This window comes from Pelophylax lessonae (assembly GCF_965119305.1).
Source record: "Pelophylax lessonae genome assembly, chromosome: 11".
NCBI lineage: Eukaryota > Metazoa > Chordata > Amphibia > Anura > Ranidae > Pelophylax > Pelophylax lessonae.
Window position 1 is genome coordinate 2,738,200 of NC_138778.1, and position 25,098 is coordinate 2,763,297.

General features: G+C 47.0%; 1 protein-coding gene across 1 annotated transcript; it reads right to left on the reverse strand.

The window, feature by feature from the left end:
- Nucleotides 1-807: 807 nt before the first annotated feature.
- Nucleotides 808-25,098, reverse strand: LOC309566360 (bMERB domain-containing protein 1-like). Its single transcript, XM_082271487.1, has 6 exons — nt 24,828-25,098; nt 15,054-15,174; nt 8,202-8,275; nt 7,259-7,373; nt 5,686-5,759; nt 808-1,118 (listed from the first exon to the last, which is right to left on the reverse strand). Exons 1-6 carry the CDS (start codon nt 24,910-24,912, stop codon nt 994-996), a joined length of 594 nt encoding a protein of 197 aa, XP_082127613.1. The 5' UTR covers nt 24,913-25,098; the 3' UTR covers nt 808-993.

Sequence of the window (25,098 nt, forward strand, 5' to 3'; positions counted from 1 at the left end):
AACACACACAGTATGGGTTCCCCCCCATGCACACAGTACGGGCCCTTCCCCCCCCACGCACACGGTACAGGTTCCCCCCCACACACACACGGTACGGGTTCCCCCCCACACACACACGGTACAGGTTCCCCCCTACACACACGGTACGGGTTCCCCCCCCCACACACACACGGTACGGTATGGGTTCCCCCCACACACACACGGTACGGGTTCCCCCCTACACACACGGTACGGGTTCCCCCCCCACACACACACGGTACGGTATGGGTTCCCCCCACACACACAGGGTACGGTCCCCCCTACACACACGGTACGGGTTCCCCCCCCCACACACACACGGTACGGGTTCCCCCCCACACACACACACGGTATGGTATGGGTTCCCCCCCCCACACACACACGGTACGGGTTCCCCCCCACACACACACACGGTATGGTATGGGTTCCCCCCCACACACACACACGGTACGGGTTCCCCCCACACACACACACGGTACGGGTTCCCCCCCACACACACACACGGTACGGGTTCCCCCCCACACACACACACACACACACACACACACACACACGGTACGGGTTCCCCTCACGCAGTCGCAGATCCCAGCTGATATTGAGGTTGATACATTGTATATGACATGGTGGTTCTGTAATGTGAAAAGTTCCCATGCAGACGGCGCTTTAGTCTTCTGCTCAGAACGCGCATTTCTTGCTGGCGGTGCGCAGGCAGCCTGGCGGCCATCTTTTTTCTGATTTGCAGAATAATTCTTATGAGGAGAAGAGTTCAGGACGGCGTGTGAAGGATGAACCCCGAAAAGAGGCCACGCCCAGAACACGTTCCCAATGGTGACAAAGTTTTCAACACGTAAATAAAGGCAAAAACATCGGCCGCTGGCCCGGGGGGGACCATGAACTGCTGCAGCCAATCACAGTAAGGCTTCTGCCGTGCGGCCATTTGTTAAGCTTTAGCGCAAGCGAAAAGATGGCGAGGCGTTACATGATGGAGCAGGTGAACCCGCAGCACTCCTTCAGCAGCGTCAGTCCCGTCTTTGTGACGTGGGGGTTGGAGGTTTGCTGCGCCCGGGAGGTGACAGCCGACGCCTTTTCTTTTCTGTGGACTGAAAAGAAAAACAAAAAGTCATAAAAACAGACTTATAGAGTGCTGGAAAAGCTGCTCATGAGACAGGATCTGTAATGTAAGACTTCCAAGTCATCAGAAACTACACAATCCTGGTGCCTGTGCGCTTCTTGGCTGTGTGCACAAATGTCTGACACAGATCAGCCCCTGCTGCCGCCTCTCACCTCGTGACTTGCTACAAAGTTACAATGTACAGTCTGATCACTGGGGGAGGAGAGACTGAGGAAATGCTTCCCCCTCCTTCTACAAAGTTACAGTGTACAGTCTGATCACTGGGGGAGGGGAGACTGAGGAAATGCTTCCCCCTCCTTCTACAAAGTTACAGTGTACAGTCTGATCACTGGGGGAGGGGAGACTGAGGAAATGTTTTTTTTCATAATTGTCGCTCTTTTTTTGTGTATAGCACAAAAAATAAAAGCTTCAGAGGTGATCAAATACCACCAAAAAAATCTCTATTTGTGGGGAAAAGAAGGACATCAATTTTATTTGGGTACAGCGTCGCACGACCGCACAATTGTCAGTTAAAATAACGCAGTGCTGAATCGCACGAATTGTCCTGGTCATGATGGGGGAAATCTTCCGGTCTAGAACTGGTTAATTCCCTCATTAAATGAGCTCAGCTGCTGGCAATGGCCACAATCCCAAATCTGTGCGGGAAATGTTCACCGCACTTCTAGTGCCCAACCAAACCTCTCCATCCAATCATATAAGCCCTGAGTGTATTCTATATAGAGAGGAGAATTATGGGTAATGCACCGCACAGCGCTAAGGAACCGCAAAGACGCATGGAAACGGCTGACAGGTTCCCCTTCCACTTCTCTGAGATGAAGGCGGAGTTAGAGAGAAAAATAAGTCATCAGCAGCTCTGTCTCCCCCTGAAACCCCCCCCCCTCGCCCACCCCCTCCTCGCTCTGTCACCCCCCTGGGGAGATGCACTGGTTGGGGGGGAGCACCTAGGGGAGACGCACTGGTTGGGGAGGAGCACCTTGGGGAGACGCACTGGTTGGGGGGAGCACCTTGGGGAGACGCACTGGCTGGGGGGGAGCACCTAGGGGAGACGCACTGGTTGGGTAGGAGCACCTTGAGGAGACGCACTGGTTGGGGGGGAGCACCTAGGGGAGGCGCACTGGTTGGGGGGAGCACCTTGGGGAGAGGCACTGGTTGGGGGGGAGCACCTAGGGGAGACGCACTGGTTGGGGGGGGAGCACCTTGGGGAGACGCACTGGTTGGGGGGGAGGAGCACATTGGGGGGACGCACTGATTGGGGGGGAGCACCTAGGGGAGACGCACTGATTGGGGGGGAGCACCTAGGGGAGACGCACTGGTTGGGGGAGCACCTTGGGGAGACGCACTGGTTGGGGGGAGCACCTTGGGGAGATGCACTCTGGTTGGGGGGAGCACCTAGAGGAGATGCACTGGTTGGGGGGGAGCACCTAGGGGAGACGCACTGATTGGGGGGGAGCACCTAGGGGAGACGCACTGGTTGGGGGGAGCACCTTGGGGAGATGCACTCTGGTTGGGGGGAGCACCTAGAGGAGATGCACTGGTTGGGGGGGAGCACCTAGGGGAGACGCACTGGTTGGGGGGGAGCACCTTGGGGAGACGCACTGGTTGGGGGGGGAGCACCTTGGGGAGAGGCACTGGTGGGGGGGAGCACCTAGGGGAGACGCACTGGTTGGGGGGGGGGCACCTTTATATTCTCAACAAAAGTGGAGTTACTCTTTAATAAAAGCAATATGCAAAGTGTGCATAAGCTCAGCAGCCAATCAGATATCAGCTTGGTCCGACACTTTGTACTTCACCACCGCTCATGGAGCTTCCTCATTATTAGGAGACGGTTTTAGCGCCACGAGCGGCTTCTCTTGGAATAATGCATCGCGTCACAAAGGGGATTTATTTAACGAAGCGTTTTGATGTGCGCCAATCTCTGAAAGATTACTGAAAGCGGAGGCGGGGGGTCTTTCAGGGATTATAGAGCGAGGAGGGGGTGGGCGAGGGGGGAGGGGGGGATTCAGGGGGTGACAGAGCTGCTGATGACTAATTCTTCTCTCTAACTCCGGCTTCATCTCAGAGAAGTGGAAGGGGACCCTGTCAGCCATTTTCATGCGTCTTTGCGGTTCCTTAGCGCTGTGCGGTGCATTACCCATAATTCTCATCTCTATATAGTATACACTTGGGGCTTACAGGATTGGATGGAGAGGTTTTGGTTGGGCAGTAGAAGTGCGGTAATTCATAATGCACTATGGATTGCGTTACGGCAGCTCATTGGATTGCACAGCGCCTTAACAAGCTAACATTTGTATCTGACCTTTTTACCTCTAATGCAACCCACTACTGTGTCACTGCCCCGCCCCCTGCCCCCCCGGCCCTAAAAAAAAAATCACTGCAATTTATTTGTTTCATACCCCCTTGCTTCTCCCCTAACTCTGTAAAACCCTTCTCTTTCAATAAAATAAGATTGAACTAAAAAAAATCACTGCATAAAAAGTACCTTGGGGGGGGGGGGGGGGGGTAGATATATGTACACGATCTACTCACCTCATACACAATCTTCTCCCGTATATACTCAATATACTCACCTATATACACAATATACCCCCCCTATATACTCAATATACCCTCCTATATACACAATATACCCCCTATATACACAATATACCCCCTATATACACAATATACCCCCTATATACACAATATACTCCCTACTCCTCTAAATACACAATATACTCACCTAAAGTGAGGGAAAAAGTATTTGACCCCCTGCTGATTTTGTACGTTTTCCCACTGACAAAGAAATGATCAGTCTATAATTTTATTGGTCGGTTTATTTTACCAGTGAGAGACAGAATAACAACAAAAATATCCAGAAAAACGCATTTCAAAAAAGTTATAAATTGATTTTCATTTTAATGAGTGAAATAAGTATTTGATCCCCGACCAATCAGCAGATTTCTGGCTCCCAGGTGTCTTCTATACAGATAATGATCTGAGATTAGGAGGATTCTCTTATAGGGAGTGCTCCTAATCTCAGCTTGTTACCTGTATAGAAGACACCTGTCCACAGAATCAACCAATCAGATTCCAATCTCTCCACCATGGCCAAGACCAAAGAGCTGTCCAAGGATGTCAGGGAGAAGATTGGAGACCTACACAAGGCTGGAATGGCTACAAGACCATCGCCAAGCAGCTTGGTGAGAGGTGACAACAGTTGGTTGGAAGAAACAGAAAATAACTGTCAGTCTCCTCAGTCTGGGGCTCCATGGAAGATCTCACCTCATGGAGGTTCAATGATGATGGAGAACGGTGAGGAATCAGCCCAGAACTACACAGGAGAATCTTCTCAATGATCTCAGCTGGGACCATCGTCACCAAGAAAACAATTGGTAACACACTACACCATGGAGGACTGAAATCCTGCAGCCCCCGCAAGGTCCCCCTGCTCAGGAAATCACATGGTACAGCCCGTCTGATGTCTGCTAATGAACATCTGAATGATTCAGAGGAGAACTGGGGGAAAGTGTTGTGGTCAGATCATACCAAAATCGAGATTTTTGGCATCAACTCAACTCGCCGTGATTGGAGGAGGAGGAATGCTGCCTAAGACCCCAAGAACACCATCCCCCACCCTCACACATGGAGGGGGAAACATTATGCTTTGGGGTGTTTTTCTGCTAAGGGGACAACTTCACCGCATCAAAGGGACAATGGGCGGGGCCATGTACCATCAAATCTTAGGTGAGAACCTCCTTCCCTCAGCCAGGGCATTGAAAATGGGTCATGAAGACCTCAAGAAGAAGCACATTAAGGTCCTGGAGTGGCCTAGCCAGTGTCCAGACCTTAATCCCAAAGAAAATATGTGGAGGGAGCTGAAGGTTGGAGTTACCAAACATCAACCTAGAAACCTTAATGACTTGGAGAGGATCTGCAGAGAGGAGAAAATCCCTCCTGAGATGTGTGCGAACCTGGAGGCCAACTACAAGAAACGTCTGACCTCTGTGATTGCCAACAAAGGTTTCTCCACCAACTACTAAGTCATGTTCTGTGAAGGGTTCAAATACTTATTTCACTCATTAAAATGCAAATCAAGTTAGTTAGAGTTAGTGTCTATACCGCCTTCCCCTGAAATTGCTAAGTGTCTGGCTCTCATGATGATGCTTTTGTTTCAAAACCGACCCCTTCTTCTGAAAATACCAAATGCCTGGCTTTTTTGATGATGCTTTTATTTCAATGCTGACCCCTCCTTCTGTAAATACCAGATGCCTGGCTCTTGTGATAATATATTTTTTTCAAAACCGACCCCTTCTTTCGAAAATACCAGGTGCCTGGCTCTCATGATGATGCTTCGGCTTAATTGCTCACCCTCACCTTCTGAAAATGCTACAGCACAGGTATAGAGATGAGGGGGTTCACGGGGGTGGGGGGGGGGGTGTACACCACCATGACCAGGACACCAAGTACCCATAGGGGGCGCTTTGACTGTTGTTACACCATGACAGCAATCCTGATCCTTACAGGAAACAAAGTATCGCAAGGAGTTCTCGGCTCACCTGCCTTCTTCAGGTAACTTTTGGAAAGTCGGCTCTGCAGAAAGTCTGCCATGTCCTTGTCCTCCTCCCGCTCCCTGAGAAGAGACAGGCACAGTATTACCCTCTGCTCTACCTATGGCCGGATAGCAAAGAGGAGATGCAGCAGCTCAGGTGCCTTGTTACAGCTAGTGGCAAAGTTGGTAATAGAAAACATTTCTTGGATTTTAAAAGAACCAATCACATAGTAGTAGCAAGGGAAGTGTAGAGAGATGCATCTGAAGCTGTTATGTACATTCAGGAGCTGGGAGATGTGAAGCGGTTATGTACACTCAGGAGCTGGGAGATGTGAGGCGGTTATGTACACTCAGGAGCTGGGAGATGTGAGGCTGTTATGTACACTCAGGAGCTGGGAGATGTGAAGCTGTTATGTACACTCAGGAGCTGGGAGATGTGAAGCTGTTATGTACACTCAGGAGCTGGGAGATGTGAAGTTGTTATGTACACTCAGGAGCTGGGAGATGTGAAGCGGTTATGTACACTCAGGAGCTGGGAGATGTGAAGCGGTTATGTACACTCAGGAGCTGGGAGATGTGAGGCGGTTATGTACACTCAGGAGCTGGGAGATGTGAGGCTGTTATGTACACTCAGGAGCTGGGAGATGTGAAGCTGTTATGTACACTCAGGAGCTGGGAGATGTGAAGCTGTTATGTACACTCAGGAGCTGGGAGATGTGAGGCGGTTATGTACACTCAGGAGCTGGGAGATGTGAGGCTGTTATGTACACTCAGGAGCTGGGAGATGTGAAGCTGTTATGTACACTCAGGAGCTGGGAGATGTGAAGCTGTTATGTACACTCAGGAGCTGGGAGATGTGAAGTTGTTATGTACACTCAGGAGCTGGGAGATGTGAAGCGGTTATGTACACTCAGGAGCTGGGAGATGTGAAGCGGTTATGTACACTCAGGAGCTGGGAGATGTGAGGCGGTTATGTACACTCAGGAGCTGGGAGATGTGAGGCTGTTATGTACACTCAGGAGCTGGGAGATGTGAAGCTGTTATGTACACTCAGGAGCTGGGAGATGTGAAGCTGTTATGTACACTCAGGAGCTGGGAGATGTGAGGCGGTTATGTACACTCAGGAGCTGGGAGATGTGAAGCGGTTATGTACACTCAGGAGCTGGGAGATGTGAAGCGGTTATGTACACTCAGGAGCTGGGAGATGTGAAGCTGTTATGTACACTCAGGAGCTGGGAGATGTGAGGCGGTTATGTACACTCAGGAGCTGGGAGATGTGAAGCGGTTATGTACACTCAGGAGCTGGGAGATGTGAGGCTGTTATGTACACTCAGGAGCTGGGAGATGTGAAGCGGTTATGTACACTCAGGAGCTGGGAGATGTGAAGCACACTGTACACTATTGGTCTGTTGTGGGGTTCCTGGTAAGCTGCCATCATTTCTCCTGTGACCCCAGGTGGAGATGTTGTCACCAGAGTTTGGTCCACCTGCCAGCACACAATAACTGGGGAGGTCCAGCAGCAGAAGTGCGGGGAAGCTCCGCCCCCATGAGCGTGGTGAGGCGGAGTCAGGATCACTTACCGTAACCTCTCGAATTCCACATCGTCTACTAAGAAATCCCGCGTCTCCACTAATTTGCTGATGCGTTGGAGAAGCTCCTCCTCCTTCTGATGGTCCTCCTGCGTCTTCTCCTTCTCTGGAAAAGGAAACTTCCCGTTATTCCATGCAGAACATTGAGAAGAACAAAACAAAACAATTGTTGGCTCCCTTTAGATCTGTTATATACCACTGAAAGTATATCTGCCCCGGCGACTTCCTGTGCTCTCTGCTTCTGTTCTACTCCTATTAGTTACATTGTTTCCAGCTATCTCTGCGGACTACAGAAAGTCCCCCCACTATAATATAGAGCCCTGGAGCCATACAAGGGGCTCGCTGGCTGCCATGTCCTGGGCTGGTCTGCCACCTGCTGGCCACTTTGCAGAATGGCACTGGGGTGCTGAGCCATCTCTGGACTACACAACTACCTCTGTGGACTGCAGAAACTCTACCCATATAATATAGAGCAGTGCAGGGACAAGGTCATCCAGTGCCCAGGGTAACAAAATGCCAAATTTCCCTCCCCCCAGTCCATTAGGGTTAGTGTCAGGGCACCCCCCATCCCTGCAATATACCACTGCACCCAGGGCAGCTGTCCCTCCTGCCCACCCCTTGTCCCTGATCTGATATATAACCCAAATGCCCAACACATGGCCTGCTGGCTCCTTGTGTGCAGCCTGCCGTGTCCTGGACTGGTCCGCCACCTGCTGGCCACTTTGGGGGGGTTACTCCAGAAATAAACAAGTGAATAAATAAAGAGATAAAATACATATACTGTTTTTAGAGATGCTTTAGCTGCCATACTTCTGTCCATCCAGTTCTAACATTTACACAGCTCTACCAAACAGCAGAGCCCTGTCTTTTTTATTGTGGGCGGGGTTTGCTACAACAGGAATAAGGTTTACTCTGCCTCCTTATTGGTTCTTACCTGGAATGGCTACAAGTTTCTGCAGATCCTTCTTCAGCCTCGTAATTTCTTCACACAGATGAAAATCGTCCATCCTGCACACACAGCAATGGGACATTACATTGGTGGTCAGTGAGAAGAACGTTCCTTACATTGGTGGTCAGTGGGAAGAATGTCCCTTACATTGGTGGTCAGTGGGAAGAATGTCCCTTACATTGGTGATCAGTGGGAAGAATGTTCCTTACATTGGTGGTCAGTGGGAAGAATGTCCCTTACATTGGTGATGAGTGGGAAGAATGTTCCTTACATTGGTGATCAGTGGGAAGAATGCTCCTTACATTGGTGGTCAGTGGTAAAGTGGAGTCTATGGACCACTTTTTGCTCAAGTGTCCCTTTAACATAGAGATGTATAAAAGGGTGGGGAGGGCTCTAGGCATCCCCTTTCTCTATCACATGAGTTATGCGGAGTGGGTGTACGGGGCATTCCCGACTCGCTGGGATTTTGATTTGGATACACTTTTTCTAGTTAGTATAGTTGTCCGTTACTTCACGTGGAATGCACGGTGCCAGATTACCCTGCGGAAGAAAGTCCTCCCTGTCGAGGTGGTGGTGTACGATATTCTTGGTGAGGTTGGGAAGATTCGGGGTCTTGAGAAGGGCAGGGAGCCTCGAGCGGTCTGGATAAGGGCGTGGAGGAATATCAGACCTGCTTTTGGTGAACTGTCCATCTCTGGGTAAAAAGCTTTTTTCCTATGCTATTTCTTTCACGCCCTTAGCTTTTGTTAGTTAATATCTTCATTTTTGAAGAAGGGCTGCATGCATAATGGGAGTGGTTTTGTTTCTTGACCTCGCAGGTTTGATGTCTGGTGTGGTGGTGTGAGTCTTATTAAGATTATTTTTCCCGGTAATGATGTGTTTCATGATGTGAGTTTTGTTTTTGCTGTAAAGCCATTCTTTTTTTGAGAGCAGAACTTGCTATGTATTTTTTTTTCCCTTTTCATGTAAATATGTATGTATATATTTATTTATGTATATTGATTTTATGATTATTGATTGCAAGACTTTTAATAAACAAAAATTGGGAAGAATGTCCCTTACATTGGTGGTCAGTGAGAAGAATGTTCCTTACATTGGTGATCAGTGGGAAGAATGTCCCTTACATTGGTGGTCAGTGGGAAGAATGTCCCTTACATTGGAGGTCAGTGGAAAGAATGTCCCTTACATTGGTGGTCAGTGGGAAGAATGTCCCTTACATTGGTGGTCAGTGGGAAGAATGTTCCTTACATTGGTGGTCAGTGGGAAGAATGCTCCTTACATTGGCGGTCAGTGGTCCCTTTAACATAGAGGTGTATAAAAGGGTGGGGAGGGCTCTAGGCATCCCCTTTCTCTATCACATGAGTTATGCGGAGTGGGTGTATGGGGCATTCCCGAGTCGCTGGGATTTTGATTTGGATACACTTTTTCTAGTTAGTATAGTTGTCCGTTACTTCACGTGGAATGCACGGTGCCAGATTACCCTGCGGAAGAAAGTCCTCCCTGTCGAGGTGGTGGTGTACGATATTCTTGGTGAGGTTGGGAAGATTCGGGGTCTTGAGAAGGGCAGGGAGCCTCGAGCGGTCTGGATAAGGGCGTGGAGGAATATCAGACCTGCTTTTGGTGAACTGTCCATCTCTGGGTGAAAAGCTTTTTTTCCTATGCTATTTCTTTCACGCCCTTAGCTTTTGGTGATTAATATCTTCTTTTTGAAGAAGGGCTGCATGCATAATGGGAGTGGTTTTGTTTCTTGACCTCGCAGGTTTGATGTCTGGTGTGGTGGTGTGAGTCTTATTAAGATTATTTTTCCCGGTACTGATGTGTTTCATGATGTGAGTTTTGCTTTTGCTGTAAAGCCAGTCTTTATTTGAGAGCAGAATTTGCTATGTATTTTTTTCCCCTTTTCATATAAATATGTATATATTTATTTATGTTCAGTATCTCCAAAAAGTAAGTACACCCCTCACATTTCTGTAAATATTTTATTCTATCTTTTCATGTGACAACACTGAAGAAATGAGACTTTGCTACAATGTAAAGTAGTGAGCGTACAGCTTGTATAACAGTGTAAATTTACTGTCCCCTCAAAATAACTCAACACACAGCCATTAATGTCTAAACCGCTGGCAACAAAAGCCAGTACACCCCTAAGTGACAATGTCCAAATTGGGCCCAATTAGCCATTTTCCCTCCCCGGTGTCATGTGACTCGTTAGTGTTACAAGGTCTCAGGTGTGAATGGGGGGCAGGTGTGTTAAATTTGGTGTTATCGCTTTCACTCTCTCATACTGGTCACTGGAAGTTCAACATGGCTCCTCATGGCTAAGAACTCTCTGAGGATCTGAAAAAAAGAATTGTTGCTCTACATAAAGATGGCCTAGGCTATAAAGAAGATTGCCAAGACCCTGAAACTGAGCTGCAGCACGGTGGCCAAGACCATACAGCAGTTTAACAGGACAGGTTCCACTCAGAACAGGCCTCACCATGGTCCACCAAAGAAGTTGAGTGCCGTGCTCAGCGACATCCAGAGGTTGTCTTTGGAAAATAGACGTATGAGTGCTGCCAGCATTGCTGCAGAGGTTGAAGGGGTGGGGGAGGGGTCAGCCTGTCAGTGCTCAGACCATACGCCGCACACTGCATCAAATTGGTCTGCATGGCTGTCATCCCAGAAGGAAGCCTCTTCTAAAGATGATGCACAAGAAAGTCTACAAACAGTTTGCTGAAGACAAGCAGACTAAGGACATGGATTACTGGAACCGTCTCCTGTGCTCTGATGAGACCAAGATAAACTTATTTGGTGTCAGATGGTGTCAGGCGTGTGTGGGGGCAACCAGGTGAGGAGTACAAAGACAAGTGTGTCTTCCTACAGTCAGGCATGGTGGTGGGAGTGTCATGGTCTGGGGCTGCATGAGTGCTGCCGGCACTGGGGAGCTACAGATCATTGAGGGAACCATGAATGCCAACATGTACTGTGACATACTGAAGCAGAGCATGATCCCCTCCCTTCAGAGACTGGGGGGCAGGGCAGTATTCCAACATAACGACCCCAAACACCTCCAAGATGTCCACTGCCTTGCTAAAGAAGCTGAGGGTAAAGGTGATGGACTGGCCAAGCATGTCTCCAGACCTAAACCCTATTGAGCATCTGTGGGGATCCTCAAACAGAAGGGGGAGGAGCGCAAGGTCTCTAACACCCACCAGCTCTATGATGTCATCATGGAGGAGGGGAAGAGGACTCCAGTGACAACCTGTGAAGCTCTGGTGAACTCGTAGGGGGGCCTGAGCTGTCTTTATTTTGTTCAGCTCTATCACTTGGCTGTGTACAGGGTAACAACGCTGCTTTGCGATTCCACTGCAGAATGATCAGCGTTGTCACCCTATTACAGGAAGTGAAGAACGGAGGAAGGTAATGTTACAATGTTACAGGGGAGACTTCACCGAACAGAAACTGTAACAATGTTACTGACGCACTCCATCATATTTGTCATTTTTTATTTTACATTTTAACGCCTGGAATGGAGAACTCATGACTGCAGGCGCGGTTCTGGAAGGAGGGGGAGGGGATCTGAAGAGCGACCCGCGGGACGTCAGCAGTGCCCATCGCACGTCGCCCTGACAAGTCTGGTTAGCGCGTAGCTAATGAGGCCGGACAGGTCCTCGTTGTCCTGCATCGCGTTGGTTGCTAGGCAACCTCCAGGGGCAAGCGATGACTCATCTCTCTGTGACTCACACCTGCGCTCCTGCACTGCAGCGAGCAGACAGAAAGATGCTCGATTAACCCCTTCCCCGCCAAACGGCGACATCAATGCCAGCGCCAGACGCTACCTGCAAGAGCAACTACCACTCCAAAAAACAAATCATATTTATTTTATGTACTGCGAAAAAAAGGACGTTTTCCACCCAAAACGATGGATTATTGGCAAAGAACCCCCGGCAACCGAAAATGGAAGCGGTGGCTTATAACTGCAATGATGCCGCATAACCAGCAAACCGTTGGGGGCGACTTTACTGGATCCGTCAGCCTTGCAAATTGCATTTTTCCAGTCAAGAGACCCAAAGGCATCGGAAAGTCCAGCAATATGTCCCACTGCCCAGTATTTATTACCCGCCCTGAGAATGCCTTTATCTGCTTTTCGCATGAGTTCGGCACCATCTTTATTCAGGCATCATCCAGGGTTACCATCCAGTTCCTGGACCAAGATTATGTTTGTGCGCAAATGTCTGATGTCCCTTGTTGTGTGCTGCAAGAAAATGTGGATCGAAAAGATTTAAGGGCACTTTCACACCAGAATGCAGTACAGGAAACCCGCGCTCCGTGCGCGTTTTCCTCACCACATTCAAAACGCACTGCAGTTGCCATGGCAACTGCAGCAGGTGTCAATATTAACCACTTAAGGACCGGGCCAATTTCTGACACTTGCTGTTTCCAAGTTAAAATCACTATTTTTAGCTAGAAAACTACTTCGAACCCCCAAACACTATTTATATATACTGTGTGTGTGTGTATATATATTTATATATATATATATATATATATATGTGTATGTATGTGTATGTATATATATATATACACTGTATATATGTATGTGTATATATATATATATATATGTGTGTGTGTATATATATATATTATATGTGTGTGTGTGTGTGTATATATATATATATATATATATATATACACACAGACACACACACACATTTTTTTAGCAAAGACTCTGGAGAATAAAATGGCCGTCGTTGCAATATTTTTTTTGTCACACGGTATTTGCGCAGCGGTCTTTCAAACGCAATTTTTTGGGAAAAAATACATTTCACTGCCTTTTAAAAAAAAAAAACACAAACAAACAGTAAAGTTAGCCCAATTTTTTTGTATATTGTGAAAGATGATGTCACGCCAAGTAAATAGATACCCAACATGTTATGGTTTAAAACTGGCGCACACTCGGGGAATGGCGACAACCTACGGTACTTAAAAATCTCCATAGGCGACGCTTTAAAAAACTGAACGGTTACCAGTTTAGAGTTACAGAGGAGGTCTTTGTTTAGAATTATCGCTCTGATGATCGCGGTGTTACTTCACATGTGTGGTTTACGGGCGCGACATATGTGTTTTCTTTTGTGCAAGCTCACGGCCGCGGGAGCGCTTTAAAAAAAAGTTTTTTTCCTATTTAATTTTATTCATTTTTTTATTTTTAGCACTGTTTTTTAAAAAAAATACCCAATCGTGGGGAAAAAAAAAAAAAACCCCAAAAAACAGGATTTATGCTTTCACGTGATTGGATAAATAAAATCAGCAGAGCTGCATGCACCCCCTTCACTAAGCTAGGTGCATGGTGCTGTGATTGGCCCAGGCAGTGGCGGGCCATCCATTGGTGGGGCAGGGGCAGCGCCCCCCCATCCATGCATCCTAATCTACATGCAGGGTGCCGGATGCATGGATTCCAAAACGTGGAAAGCGCAGCAAAAAACACTTCAGAAATGCTCAAAAACAACATGCATGGGCGTGAATGGAGTCTGAGGCTCAGTTCACACATATGCGTTTTTTAATGCGTTTTGTAGAAACGCACTACAGCCCATCGAACATGGTTTCCTATGGGACACGTTCACATGTACACTTTTTTTTCAGTCGCTGCGTTTTTGGAAAGGGACTTTTTTTTAAGAAGCAAAATGGTGTGTTTTTTGGTTTGATAGACTTTAATGGGGAAGCTGCAGAAAAGCATGTCGTGCGTTTTTGCTGTGATTTTGCCACAATTTGCATCTTGCCTTTTTTAATCCACCCAACAAATTGGCCAAAAAAAAAGCATAAAAAAAAATGCAAAACCTATCAAAAATGCACGATAAATAGGTATAAAATGTGTGTGCAAAATGCATCCCAAAAGCACCACAGAAAATGGATCAAATACAAACTGCAATGGTGTGAACCGAGCCTAAATGTACCGTGGGCGGGTGGCAAGAGGTTAATAACCACAAAGAATATGAACCAACTTTGTGAGCACCAAATACCTTTGCAAACCTAGATATTACTTTGCAAAAGTGGTAGTGACATAATTCCAGGTGCAGAGAGCACAGCTGTGGGAGGGGCTCAGCTGGCTCCAGGAGGCCTGTAGAAAACTACAGGAGGGGCGGAGAAAAGACCAGTCACCTTGCAGAAGGAGAGAAAGCAGGGCTGTGGGAGGGGCCCAGCAGGCTCCACCCACTATAGGATGCCTGTAGAAAACTACTGGAGGGGGCAGAGACAAGATCAGTCACCCTGCACTAGGAGAGAGCGTAGAGCTGTGGGAGGGTCCAGCAGGCTCCACCCACTATCAGATGCCTGTAGAAAACTACAGGAGGGGGCGGAGACAAGACCAGTCACCCTGCACAAGGAGAGAGCGTAGAGCTGTGGGAGGGGCCCAGCAGGCTCCGCCCACTATAGGATGCCTGTAGAAAATCACAGGAGGGGGTGGAGATGACGAGTCACCTTGCATAAGGAGAGAGAGAGAGGCTGTGGGAGGGGCCCAACAGGCTCCGCCCACTATTGGATGCCTGTAGAAAACAACAGGAGGGGCGGAGACAAGACCAGTCACCCTGCACAAGTAGAGAGAGCAGAGCTGTGGGGGGGGGGGCCCATCAGGCTCCACCCACTACAGGCTACCTGCGGAACACTACAGGAGGGGGCGGAGACAAGACCAGTCACCCTGCACAAGGAGAGAGAGCAGCAGTGAGCGCTCTTTATTACAGGAAGTCTCACACTGGATTATTGCACAGATGTGGAGGAAATACACAAATCTCACCAAGATTCAAGGCTTCCTATATTTAGACAATATTTGCTAATCCCAAATCACCTCCGACTATTACTCACATGTATCTCAGCTCCGACTCTCTTCTCACCAGGATCTCTCGGATCCTTTCAATCTTGAACAGCTCATCTTCAATATCATCCACGGTGGTCGTAGAGTCAGCCATGGAAATGACATCATCACCTTAGAAAGAAAAAGTGGAGCGTGAAACCTGGAAGGGTTAATGAGTCGCTGTGCCGGGATCAAATCCTTGTCATCAACTGATTCAATATTTTATTATTCTAAAGCAATCATGTGACATCAGAAGAACAACATTGTATACTTTTGTATCTTTGTATTCATGTTTGCAATATAATAAAAACAATAAAAATGTACCTTTAACCTCTTCAGCGCCAGCCCAATTCTGGGACTTCTCATATATAAGTAAACATTCTTGCTTTGTGCACTGGTCCCAATCATTTGGTGGAGGGGGGGTCCAGTGGACGGTGTCAGTAGAGCAGTGGACGGTGTCAGTAGAGCAGTGGACGGTGTCAGTAGGGCAGTGGAAGGTGTCAGTAGGGCAGTGAACGGTGTCAGTAGGGCAGTGGACGGTGTCAGTAGGGCAGTGGACGGTGTCAGTAGGGCAGTGGAAGGTGTCAGTAGGGCAGTGAACGGTGTCAGTAGAGCAGTGGATGGTGTCAGTAGGGCAGTGGACGGTGTCAGTAGGGCAGTGGACGGTGTCAGTAGAGCAGTGGATGGTGTCAGTAGAGCAGTGGATGGTGTCAGTAGAGCAGTGGACGGTGTCAGTAGAGCAGTGGACGGTGTCAGTAGGGCAGTGGATGGTGTCAGTAGGGCAGTGGACGGTGTCAGTAAGGCAGTGGACGGTGTCAGTAGAGCAGTGTATGGTGTCAGTAGAGTAGTGGACGGTGTCAGTAGAGCAGAGGACGGTGTCAGTAGAGCAGTGTATGGTGTCAGTAGAGCAGTGGATGGTGTCAGTAGAGCAGTGGACGGTGTCAGTAGGGCAGTGGATGGTGTCAGTAGAGCAATGGATGGTGTCAGTAGGGCAGTAGACGGTGTCAGTAGAGCAGTGTATGGTGTCAGTAGAGCAGTGGATGGTGTCAGTAGAGCAGTGGACGGTGTCAGTAGAGCAGTGGATGGTGTCAGTAGAGCAGTGGACGGTGTCAGTAGAGCAGTGGATGGTGTCAGTAGAGTAGTGGACGGTGTCAGTAGAGCAGTGTATGGTGTCAGTAGAGCAGTGGACGGTGTCAGTAGAGCAGTGGACGGTGTCAGTAGAGTAGTGGACGGTGTCAGTAGGGCAGTGGACGGTGTCAGTAGAGCAGTGGACGGTGTCAGTAGAGCAGTGTATGGTGTCAGTAGAGTAGTGGACGGTGTCTGTTTTTTATTAACATTTTTTTAGTTTTATTTTATTTACTTTTTTTTTTTTTACAGTATTTTAAAGGACTTTGGTGAAATATCCGGGGTCTAAACGGGGAATCTGCGCCACACAGAGTGATTAGGGCGTGCCCAAGAACACCTGGCACACCCTGTGCGCACTCCTCTAATTTATTGAGGTCGTCCTGTAGAGTTTCTATATCTTGCTGTGCTGAGCTTTGTATCGTCATCAAACACTGAGACTGAGCTATTTATACCGTCCTCCATATTATTTATAAATAAATAAAACAGAATTGGTGCCGGGACAGATCCTTCGGGGATCCACTTATAACTATTCGGAAACAATGTTACTTATCATCACCCTTTGGGCACGCCCCCTGCAACCAGTTTTCTATCCAGGTACATAAACTATCGCCAATCGCCGCAGAACTCAGTGTGTGGATTGGACCCTTTCACAGTTGTACCGCTCCGAAGTTGAGCCGACTTTGGAGTGCAACTTGGATACGACTTTGGCTTTGACCACTGATAATGCACACAAGTTGCATTCGGGGATGACTTTTATGCAACTTCTGAGGGTTAACATTGAAGTCAATGGCCCTCAAGTTGCATTAACCACTTAAGCCCCGGAAGATTTTACCCCCTTCCTGACCAGGGCCTATTTCGCGATTCGGCACTGCGTGACTTTAACAGACAATTGCGCGGTCGTGCGACGCTGTACCTAAACTAATTTGACGTCCTTTTTTCCCACAAACAGAGATTTCTTTTGGTGGTATTTGATCACCTGTGCGATTTTTACTTTTTGCGCTATAAACAAAAAAAGAGCGTAAATTTTGCAAAAATAACAATATTCTTCACATTTTTTTTATATGAAATTCCCCAAAAAATAAAAGTAAAAATCAAAATTTTTTAACATTTTCGGCCAATTTGTTCTCTGCTACATATGTTTGGTAAAAAAAAAAAATCACAATCGTATTTTGATTGGTTTGCGCAAAAGTTATTGCGTTTACTAACTAAGGGAAAGATTTTTGTCATTTTTGTTGTTTTTTTTTTTAACAAGTAATGGCGGCGATCTGCGATTTTTTTTGCGGTACTGCGACATTGTGGCGGACAGATCGGACCCTTGACTGACATTTTTGACACTTTTGGGGGTTACCAGTGACATTACTGCAGTAATCAGTGCTATACATATTACTATGCACTGTTACTGTAAAATTACACTGGCAGTGAAGGGGTTAACTTTTTTTGAGAGGGAGGGGCTGTGTGTGTCCCTAGGGGCGTGCTTCTAACTGTGATTGGCTGTAGCTTGAGGTGTAGGAACAATGATCAACGGTCCTACATAGTAGAACCGTATGATCAGTGTTTCTACACCGGGGAGAATGACAGACGGCTTGTTTACATTAGCCGCCTGCCTTTCTCCCTCTGCACCGACGATCGCCGAGTGACCGGCGGACATCGGGTCCGCCGGTCACACGCACAGGGGGGTCTGTGACCGCGCGGGGGCGCGCTCGCTCCCTAGACCCTCACAGGCTAGCGACGTAGCCCTAGCCATAGTCGTCCCCTCTTGGATCAGGGTCCTCCTTTACATAGTCGTCCCGTCTTGGATCAGAGTCCCTAATTAGATAGTCGTCCCTTCCTCGATAAGAGTCCCTATTTACATAGTTGTCCCTTCTTGGATCAGAGTCCCCTTTTACATAGTCGTCCCCTCTGGGATCAGAGTCCCCCCTTACATAGTTGTCCCCCTTAAATCAGAGTCCTCCTTTACATAGTCGTCCCGTCTTGGATCAGAGTCCTGCTTTACATAGTCGTCCTGTCTTGGATCAGAGTCCTCCTTTACATAGTCGTCCTGTCTTGGATCAGAGTCCTCCTTTACATAGTCGTCCTGTCTTGGATCAGAGTCCTCCTTTACATAGTCGTCCTGTCTTGGATCAGAGTCCTCCTTTACATAGTCGTCCCTTCATGGATCAGAGTCCCCTTTTACATAGTCGTCCCGTCTTGGATCAGAGTCCCTAATTAGATAGTCGTCCCTTCCTCGATAAGAGTCCCTATTTACATAGTTGTCCCTTCTTGGATCAGAGTCCCCTTTTACATAGTCGTCCCCTCTGGGATCAGAGTCCCCCCTTACATAGTCGTCCCCCTTAAATCAGAGTCCTCCTTTACATAGTCGTCCCGTCTTGGATCAGAGTCCTGCTTTACATAGTCGTCCTGTCTTGGATCAGAGTCCTCCTTTACATAGTCGTCCTGTCTTGGATCAGAGTCCTCCTTTACATAGTCGTCCCTTCATGGATCAGAGTCCCCTTTTACATAGTTGTCCCTTCATGGATCAGAGTCCCCTTTTACATAGTTGTCCCTTCTTGGATCAGAGTCCCCTTTTACATAGTCGTCCCGTCTTGGATCAGAGTCCCTATTTACAAAATCATCCCTTCTTGGATCAGAGTCCGTATTTAAATAGTCGTCCTCTCTTAGATCAGAGTCCTACTTTATGTCACAGCACAGCAGGAAGCGGGGATTGGTTTTGTGTACAGATCACCTCCTGTTATTGGGTGTAAAAAAGTAAGCTTTGTATAACCACGCCCCCATTCCTCGTATTGCTGGGTGTGACGTCACCATCCTTGCGTAAAGATTCCCGGGTAATGCGGTGCAGACCGAATATTTCCAGTCCATTGCTAGCGCATCTTCTACAAGATTTCACAGGAACACACCCACCAATCAGCCTTTGCTGCTGCTAATCTCCTGCATCCTCTTTGCAGCTATTTTTCCTGTACATGCTTCCAGCAATGGCCGCATGGCATTTCTCAGGGAGGGGTTCTGATGGTGATGTCTGTGCAATGTGTGTCAGTATGGCTGCTTGTAGTCTCCACAGGGAGAGCCTGTGTCAGGGTGACAACGGAGAGGAACAATAGTATGACGGGGACAGAGTGTTGTCACCCTGTAACAGGAAGTGTCTAGGAAGGATTGCAATGGAAGGATCACCGGGGATTATTGTAATGAAAGCTGCAGATTGAATACTATTGGAAATGAGACGGACCTGGGAAAGCTTCTGTGAGATTTTGCAGGTTATTTTACAGAAAATCAGCACACAGATCAGGTAAGCTTTGCCGTCACCAATGACATCCACCCAGCAGAGGACGTCCCCCATCCCCGCCACGGTGCCACCACAGGGTTAAACCCCATTCCATTCATGAAACGGCCGCACGCCGTCACCTGACCAGAGCTGAACAGCCGTTTTATGAATGAGCCGCACAATACGCAGAACAGCGACCTCAAAACGCCTCGCTGGTGGGGGGTGACAACAGAGCGCACGGTGCAGTGAGCAAGGGAGGAAGGAATGCACCATGGAGAGAGAGAGAGAGGAAGGAAGGAAGGAAGGAAGGAAGGAAGGAAGGAAGGAAGGAAGGAAGGAAGGAAGGAAGGAAGGAAGGAAGGAAGGAAGGAAGGAAGGAAGGAAGGAAGGAAGGATGGGAAGGAAGGAATGCACCATAGAGAGAGAGAGAGACTAAGAGATGAAGGAAGGAAGGAGAAGAAGAAGGAAGATATCAAGGAAAGATGGGAAAACAAGGAAGGAAGGAAGGAAGGAAGGAAGGAAGGAAGGAAGGAAGGAAGGAAGGAAAGAAAGAAAGAAAGAAATCAATGAAAGGGGAAAGAAGGAGGCAAGGAACGATGGGAAGAAATCAATGCAGGAGAAGGAAAGAAAGAAATGTACAGTGTAGAGAGAGAGAGGGAGAGAGAAAGTGAAAAGAAAAGAAATGAAGGAAGGAAAGAAAGAAGGAAAGGAAGTAAAAAAAATCAATAAAGGAAGGGAAGGGAGGATCAAAAGGAAGGAAGGAAAAAATCAAGGAAGGGAAAGACAGAAGAAATCAAGGAAGGAAGAAAGAATGGAAAGAATCAAGGAAGGAAGAAAGGATGGAAATAAATCAATGAAGGGGGAAGGAAGGAAATGGAAGGAGAAAGAAGGAAAGAGAGAGAGAGAGAAAATATAATCAAGGAAGGGAGGGAAGGAAGGAAGGATGGAAAGAAATCAATGAAGGGGAAGGAAGGAAGGAAGGAAGGAAGGAAGGAAGGAAGGAAGGAAGGAAGGAAGGAAGGAAGGAAGGAAAGGGAAAGAAGGAGGAAATTAAGGAAGGAAGGAATTCACAGTGTAGAGAGAGAGAGAGAACGAAAATAAAACAAATCAAGGAACGATAGAAAGAAGGAAAAGAAGCAAAAAACTCAATAAAGGAAGGGAGGATCAAAAGAAAGGAAGGAATGAAAAAAAATCAAGAAAGGGAAAGACAGAAGAAATTAAGAAAGAAAAGAAGGAATTGAGGAAGGAATGGGAGGAAGGAAAGAAAGAAATGTAGGGAGGGGAGGAAGACAAGGAAGGGAAGGGAGGAAGAAAGGAAGGAAGAAAGTAATGCACAGTGGAGAGATAGAGAGAGAGTGAAAGAGGAGAGAGAGAGAGAAAGAGAGAGGGAAGGAGAGAGAGAGAGAGGGGGAAGGAGAGAGAGAGGAGAGAGAGAGAAGGGGAGAGAGAGAGAGAGAGAGAAAGAAAGAAAGAAAGAAAGAAAGAAAGAAAGAAAGAAAGAAAGAAAGAAAGAAAGAAAGAAAGAAAGAAAGAAAGAAAGAAAGAAAGAAAGAAAGAAAGGAAGAGAAGAAATGCACAGTGTAGAGGGAGAGAAAAAGAAAATAAAAAAAAATCAAGGAAGGGAAGGAAGGAAGTAAGAAAACAAGGAAGGGAGGGAGGATCAAAAGTAAGGAAGAAATCTAGGTAGGGAAGAAAGGAAGGAAGAGAGGGAAAGAAGGAAGAAATCAAGGAAGGAAGGAGAGGAAGACAAGGAAGGAAGGAGGTGACTTTGGAGTGTATGTGACATTTTCAGGCTTGAGGTTTTGTCTCCATTCACAACATGCAGGTGTGGCACAGCGCACCCACAATCCCATGCCATGCATGTAGGGAAGTCCATTCATTTTATGGGCTGCGCTATGTATGAGAAATGCACAAAAGAAGTCCTATTAAGTATAGATGGAATCGCTGCGTTTTTCCTAAAGGGCAGCGCATTTCTGTGCGTGTTGGGAAGTCGCAGGATTTTGTGCACAGTGAGTGAATGGAGCCCCAATCGATGGAAAACTCCTCACTAAGGAAAAAATGTGTGACTCTGCCCCAAAGAAGTCAAGTACTTTTTAGAGTTTTGAGTGACGCGATGCTCAGGTGTGAACGGCCACCATTAGATATAATAGGATGTTGGGCGTTGAAACACTTGAAGATATGAGCTTCAAACCGTTGAAGTATGAATGGGATTCACTTTTCAAACTGCACTATAAATTTTTTGAAACATTTCTAAAATGCTCCCCTCTTCCATTGCTTCTTCCAACTTCTGTCCAGGAAATGTGTCCTGAGCACCCCACAGCATAACTCCCTGATGTGGGGGGGCTCACCATCCGTCAGTCTCAGAGCCAGATGGTGGAGCAGCCACCTTCTTTGTAGGACTGTAGGAAGGGGGTCTGTGATGCCAAACTGCGCCCCCCCCCCCAAAGATGTATGAGCACTAATCTGCATGCATACTCCCTAAGCATAAATCCCCCCTCCTCCCAGTACAAATCCACCCCCTTGCTGAAATATCTCCCTCTTAGCACAAATCTTCCCCCCCCCCCCCCATCCCCCATGCTGTAATAGTCCATCTATGTTAACGTGTGTGTGTGTAGGTGTGTGTGTGTGTGTGTGTGTCAGTGTCTATAATCTTTTCCCATATCCCTGTATGTTGTGTTTTTTAACCACTTTTGGACCAGAAGGTTTTCCCCCCTTAATGATCAGGCCATATTTTGCGATTCGGCACTGCGTTACTTTAAACTGACAATTGCGCAGTTGTGCGACACTGTACCCAAATAAAATGTATGTGCTTTTTTTCCCCACAAATGGAGATTTATTTTGGCGGTATTTGATCACCTGTGTGGTTTTTATTTTTTGTGCTATAAACAAAAAAATAGCGACAATTCTGAAGAAAAAAAACAATATTTTTCACATTCTGCTATATAACATTCCCAAAAAAAAATAAAAAAATAAAATTTTTTTAATATTTTAGGCCAATTTATTTTCTGCTACATATTTTTGGTAAAAAAAAAAAAAATCGCAATAAGTGTATTTTGATTGGTTTGTGCAAAAGTTATCACATCTATAAACTACGGGAAAGATTTATGTAATTTTTATTGTTTTTTTCTTTTTCTTTTACTAGTAATGGCGGCGATCTGCGATTTTTAGTGGGACTGCGACATTGCGGCAGACAGATCGGACCCCTAACTGACATTTTTGACACTTTTGGGGGGACCCGGGGACATTACTTCAGTAATCAGTGCTAAAAATATGCACTGCACTAATGACACTGGCAGGGAAGGGGTTAACACTGTGGGCGATCAAGGGTTAAATGTGTACCTAGGGGAGTCTTTCTAACTGTATGGGGGTGTGGCTTGTGAAATGATCACAGAGACCTGTGATCCTATATAGAAGGATCACATGAGCTCTATGATCATTCCAGAGAGAAGAACGGTCAGCTGTGTTTACAACATCTGACCGTCCTTCTCTCTCAGCGGGGAGCGATCGTGGGTGTCAGGTGGCAATCAGAGCCTCCTGCCCCGTGCATCGGAGTCCCCGCTGCTCCCCTAGCTGCAGGCGCGCGACCGAGGTAGATCTACGTCATTTCGTTTGCTGCAGTAAATCGGCGGTGGGCGGTCCGGAAGCGGTTAAGCTGCAGTGTGTAAGAGGCCTTATAGTTTTATCTTTGGACTGAATCCCCTTTTTTATGCATGCTAAAATTCTGCAGTCTTTGGTAGCTGCAGCTTGGCATTGCATGCTATTGCTCAGTCTGTCTTCTACTAGGACGTTTATGTTTTTAGCCCCCAAGTGCATTACCTTACATTTTACATTTCTCCACATTAAACCTCATTTGCCATGTAGTTCTCTCCCCCCCCCCATTTTTTTGTTCAAGTTTACCTATAAATTTTCTCTATCCTGATGTGAAGTTATTGCACTGCTTATTTTTGTGTCGTCTGCAAAAATTAAGATTGAGTGATTTATCCCGTCCTATCATACATCTTTATAAAATAATCAGAATTGGTCCCAGGACGGATCCTAGGGGGACCCCACTTTCCACTCCAGGCCAGTCTGAGTACACGTTATTTATCACCACCCTTTGCATGTGTCCCTGTAACCAGTTTTCTATCCAAGAACAAACCTTCTGGTCCATGCCTGCAGACCTCAGTTTGTAGATTAAGCGTTTATGGGGACCTGTATCGAATGCTTTTGCAAAATCCAGATACACCACATCCACCGGCCTTCCCCTATCTAGATGGCAGCTCACTTCCTCCTAGAATGTTAGCAGATTGGTCTAGCAGTAACAACCCTCCATAAACCCACGCTGATTACTACTAATGATACTGTTTTCTGGAATATAGTCCCTTATCATCCCCTCCAATAATTTACCTACTATTGATGTTAGGCTGACTGGCCTGTAGTTTCCTGGAATATGTCTCTCTTTCATTTCAGTACAGCGCTGCATGACCGCACAATTACCAGTTAAAATAGTGCAGCACTGAATAGCAAAGGTAGGTAGGTCAAAGGGAGGTCAAGTGGTTATATTTACGCTTTAAGTCTGGGTTCACACTGATACGATGCAGGAAATCAGCATCTCCCCCGCAGGCAGTTCACATTGACCTCTGCGAACCGCTGTGAGTATCAATATAAAGTTAATGACACCCAAGTTAGGTTCGTAGATCACAGTTCGTAGATCACAGGAATCGGATCACATAGGTGTGAACACCCATGCATTCAGAATCCAGTGTAGGGAAAAAAAGGTTTCTGTGCCTTTTTCGTGCGAATCCAATGCAAGTTCAGCCATAGAACTGTATGACTGGATTCGCATCGCATAGACATCGCATGTGATCTGCACAGCAATGGGGTGCGAATCACATGCAATGTCTGACATCACAGTAGTGTGAACCCAGGCTGATGCAGGTAAAGTATTGCTAACACATAATAGTTTATGGATTTAATAACACTTTGGGAGTGTAAGCTTTTTATACAAAGTAGCACAAATTTACTTTTTGATTATCTATGGGGCTGATAGATAGATAGATAGATAGATAGATAGATAGATAGATAGATAGATAGATAGATAGATAGATAGATAGATAGATAGATAGATAGATAGATAGATAGATAGATAGATAGATAGATAGATAGATAGATAGATAGATAGATAGATAGATAGATAAGGATAACCATGTATATACTGTACACACACCGGCATAAAGTTGTCAGTTTGAAGATGACATAATGATAAATTTGATCTAATGGTGATTTAATTGATGAATATTTTGGATTTAGTAGAAAGCGATAATTGTGGCGGATTCCCGCGCTCTGTGGGCAGCACTCATGAATGGGTGACAGGAAGCATGGGACTCGGGGATGCCAGGAGTCCTCCCCCTATGCAGGCACCTACCTGTAGCTTGCTCGGTGGGTTTCCATACGGTGGATTCCAGAGATCCGTACTGCTTTGACGCTCTGCGTTCCTTCTCCATCGTCATCGCTTGGAAGGATCCCCCCGGCTGGCTCTAGGTGTGTACGTGGAGCGTCCCTGGATGAGGCATTGGCTGGAGGAGGGAGATGAATAACTACATGGCACAGGGACAGCGTGAATAAGAGGCAGACGTAGGAGGAGGAGGAGGAGGAGGAAGCGCTGACAGTCGCCTGGAAGCTTACACACCACTGGA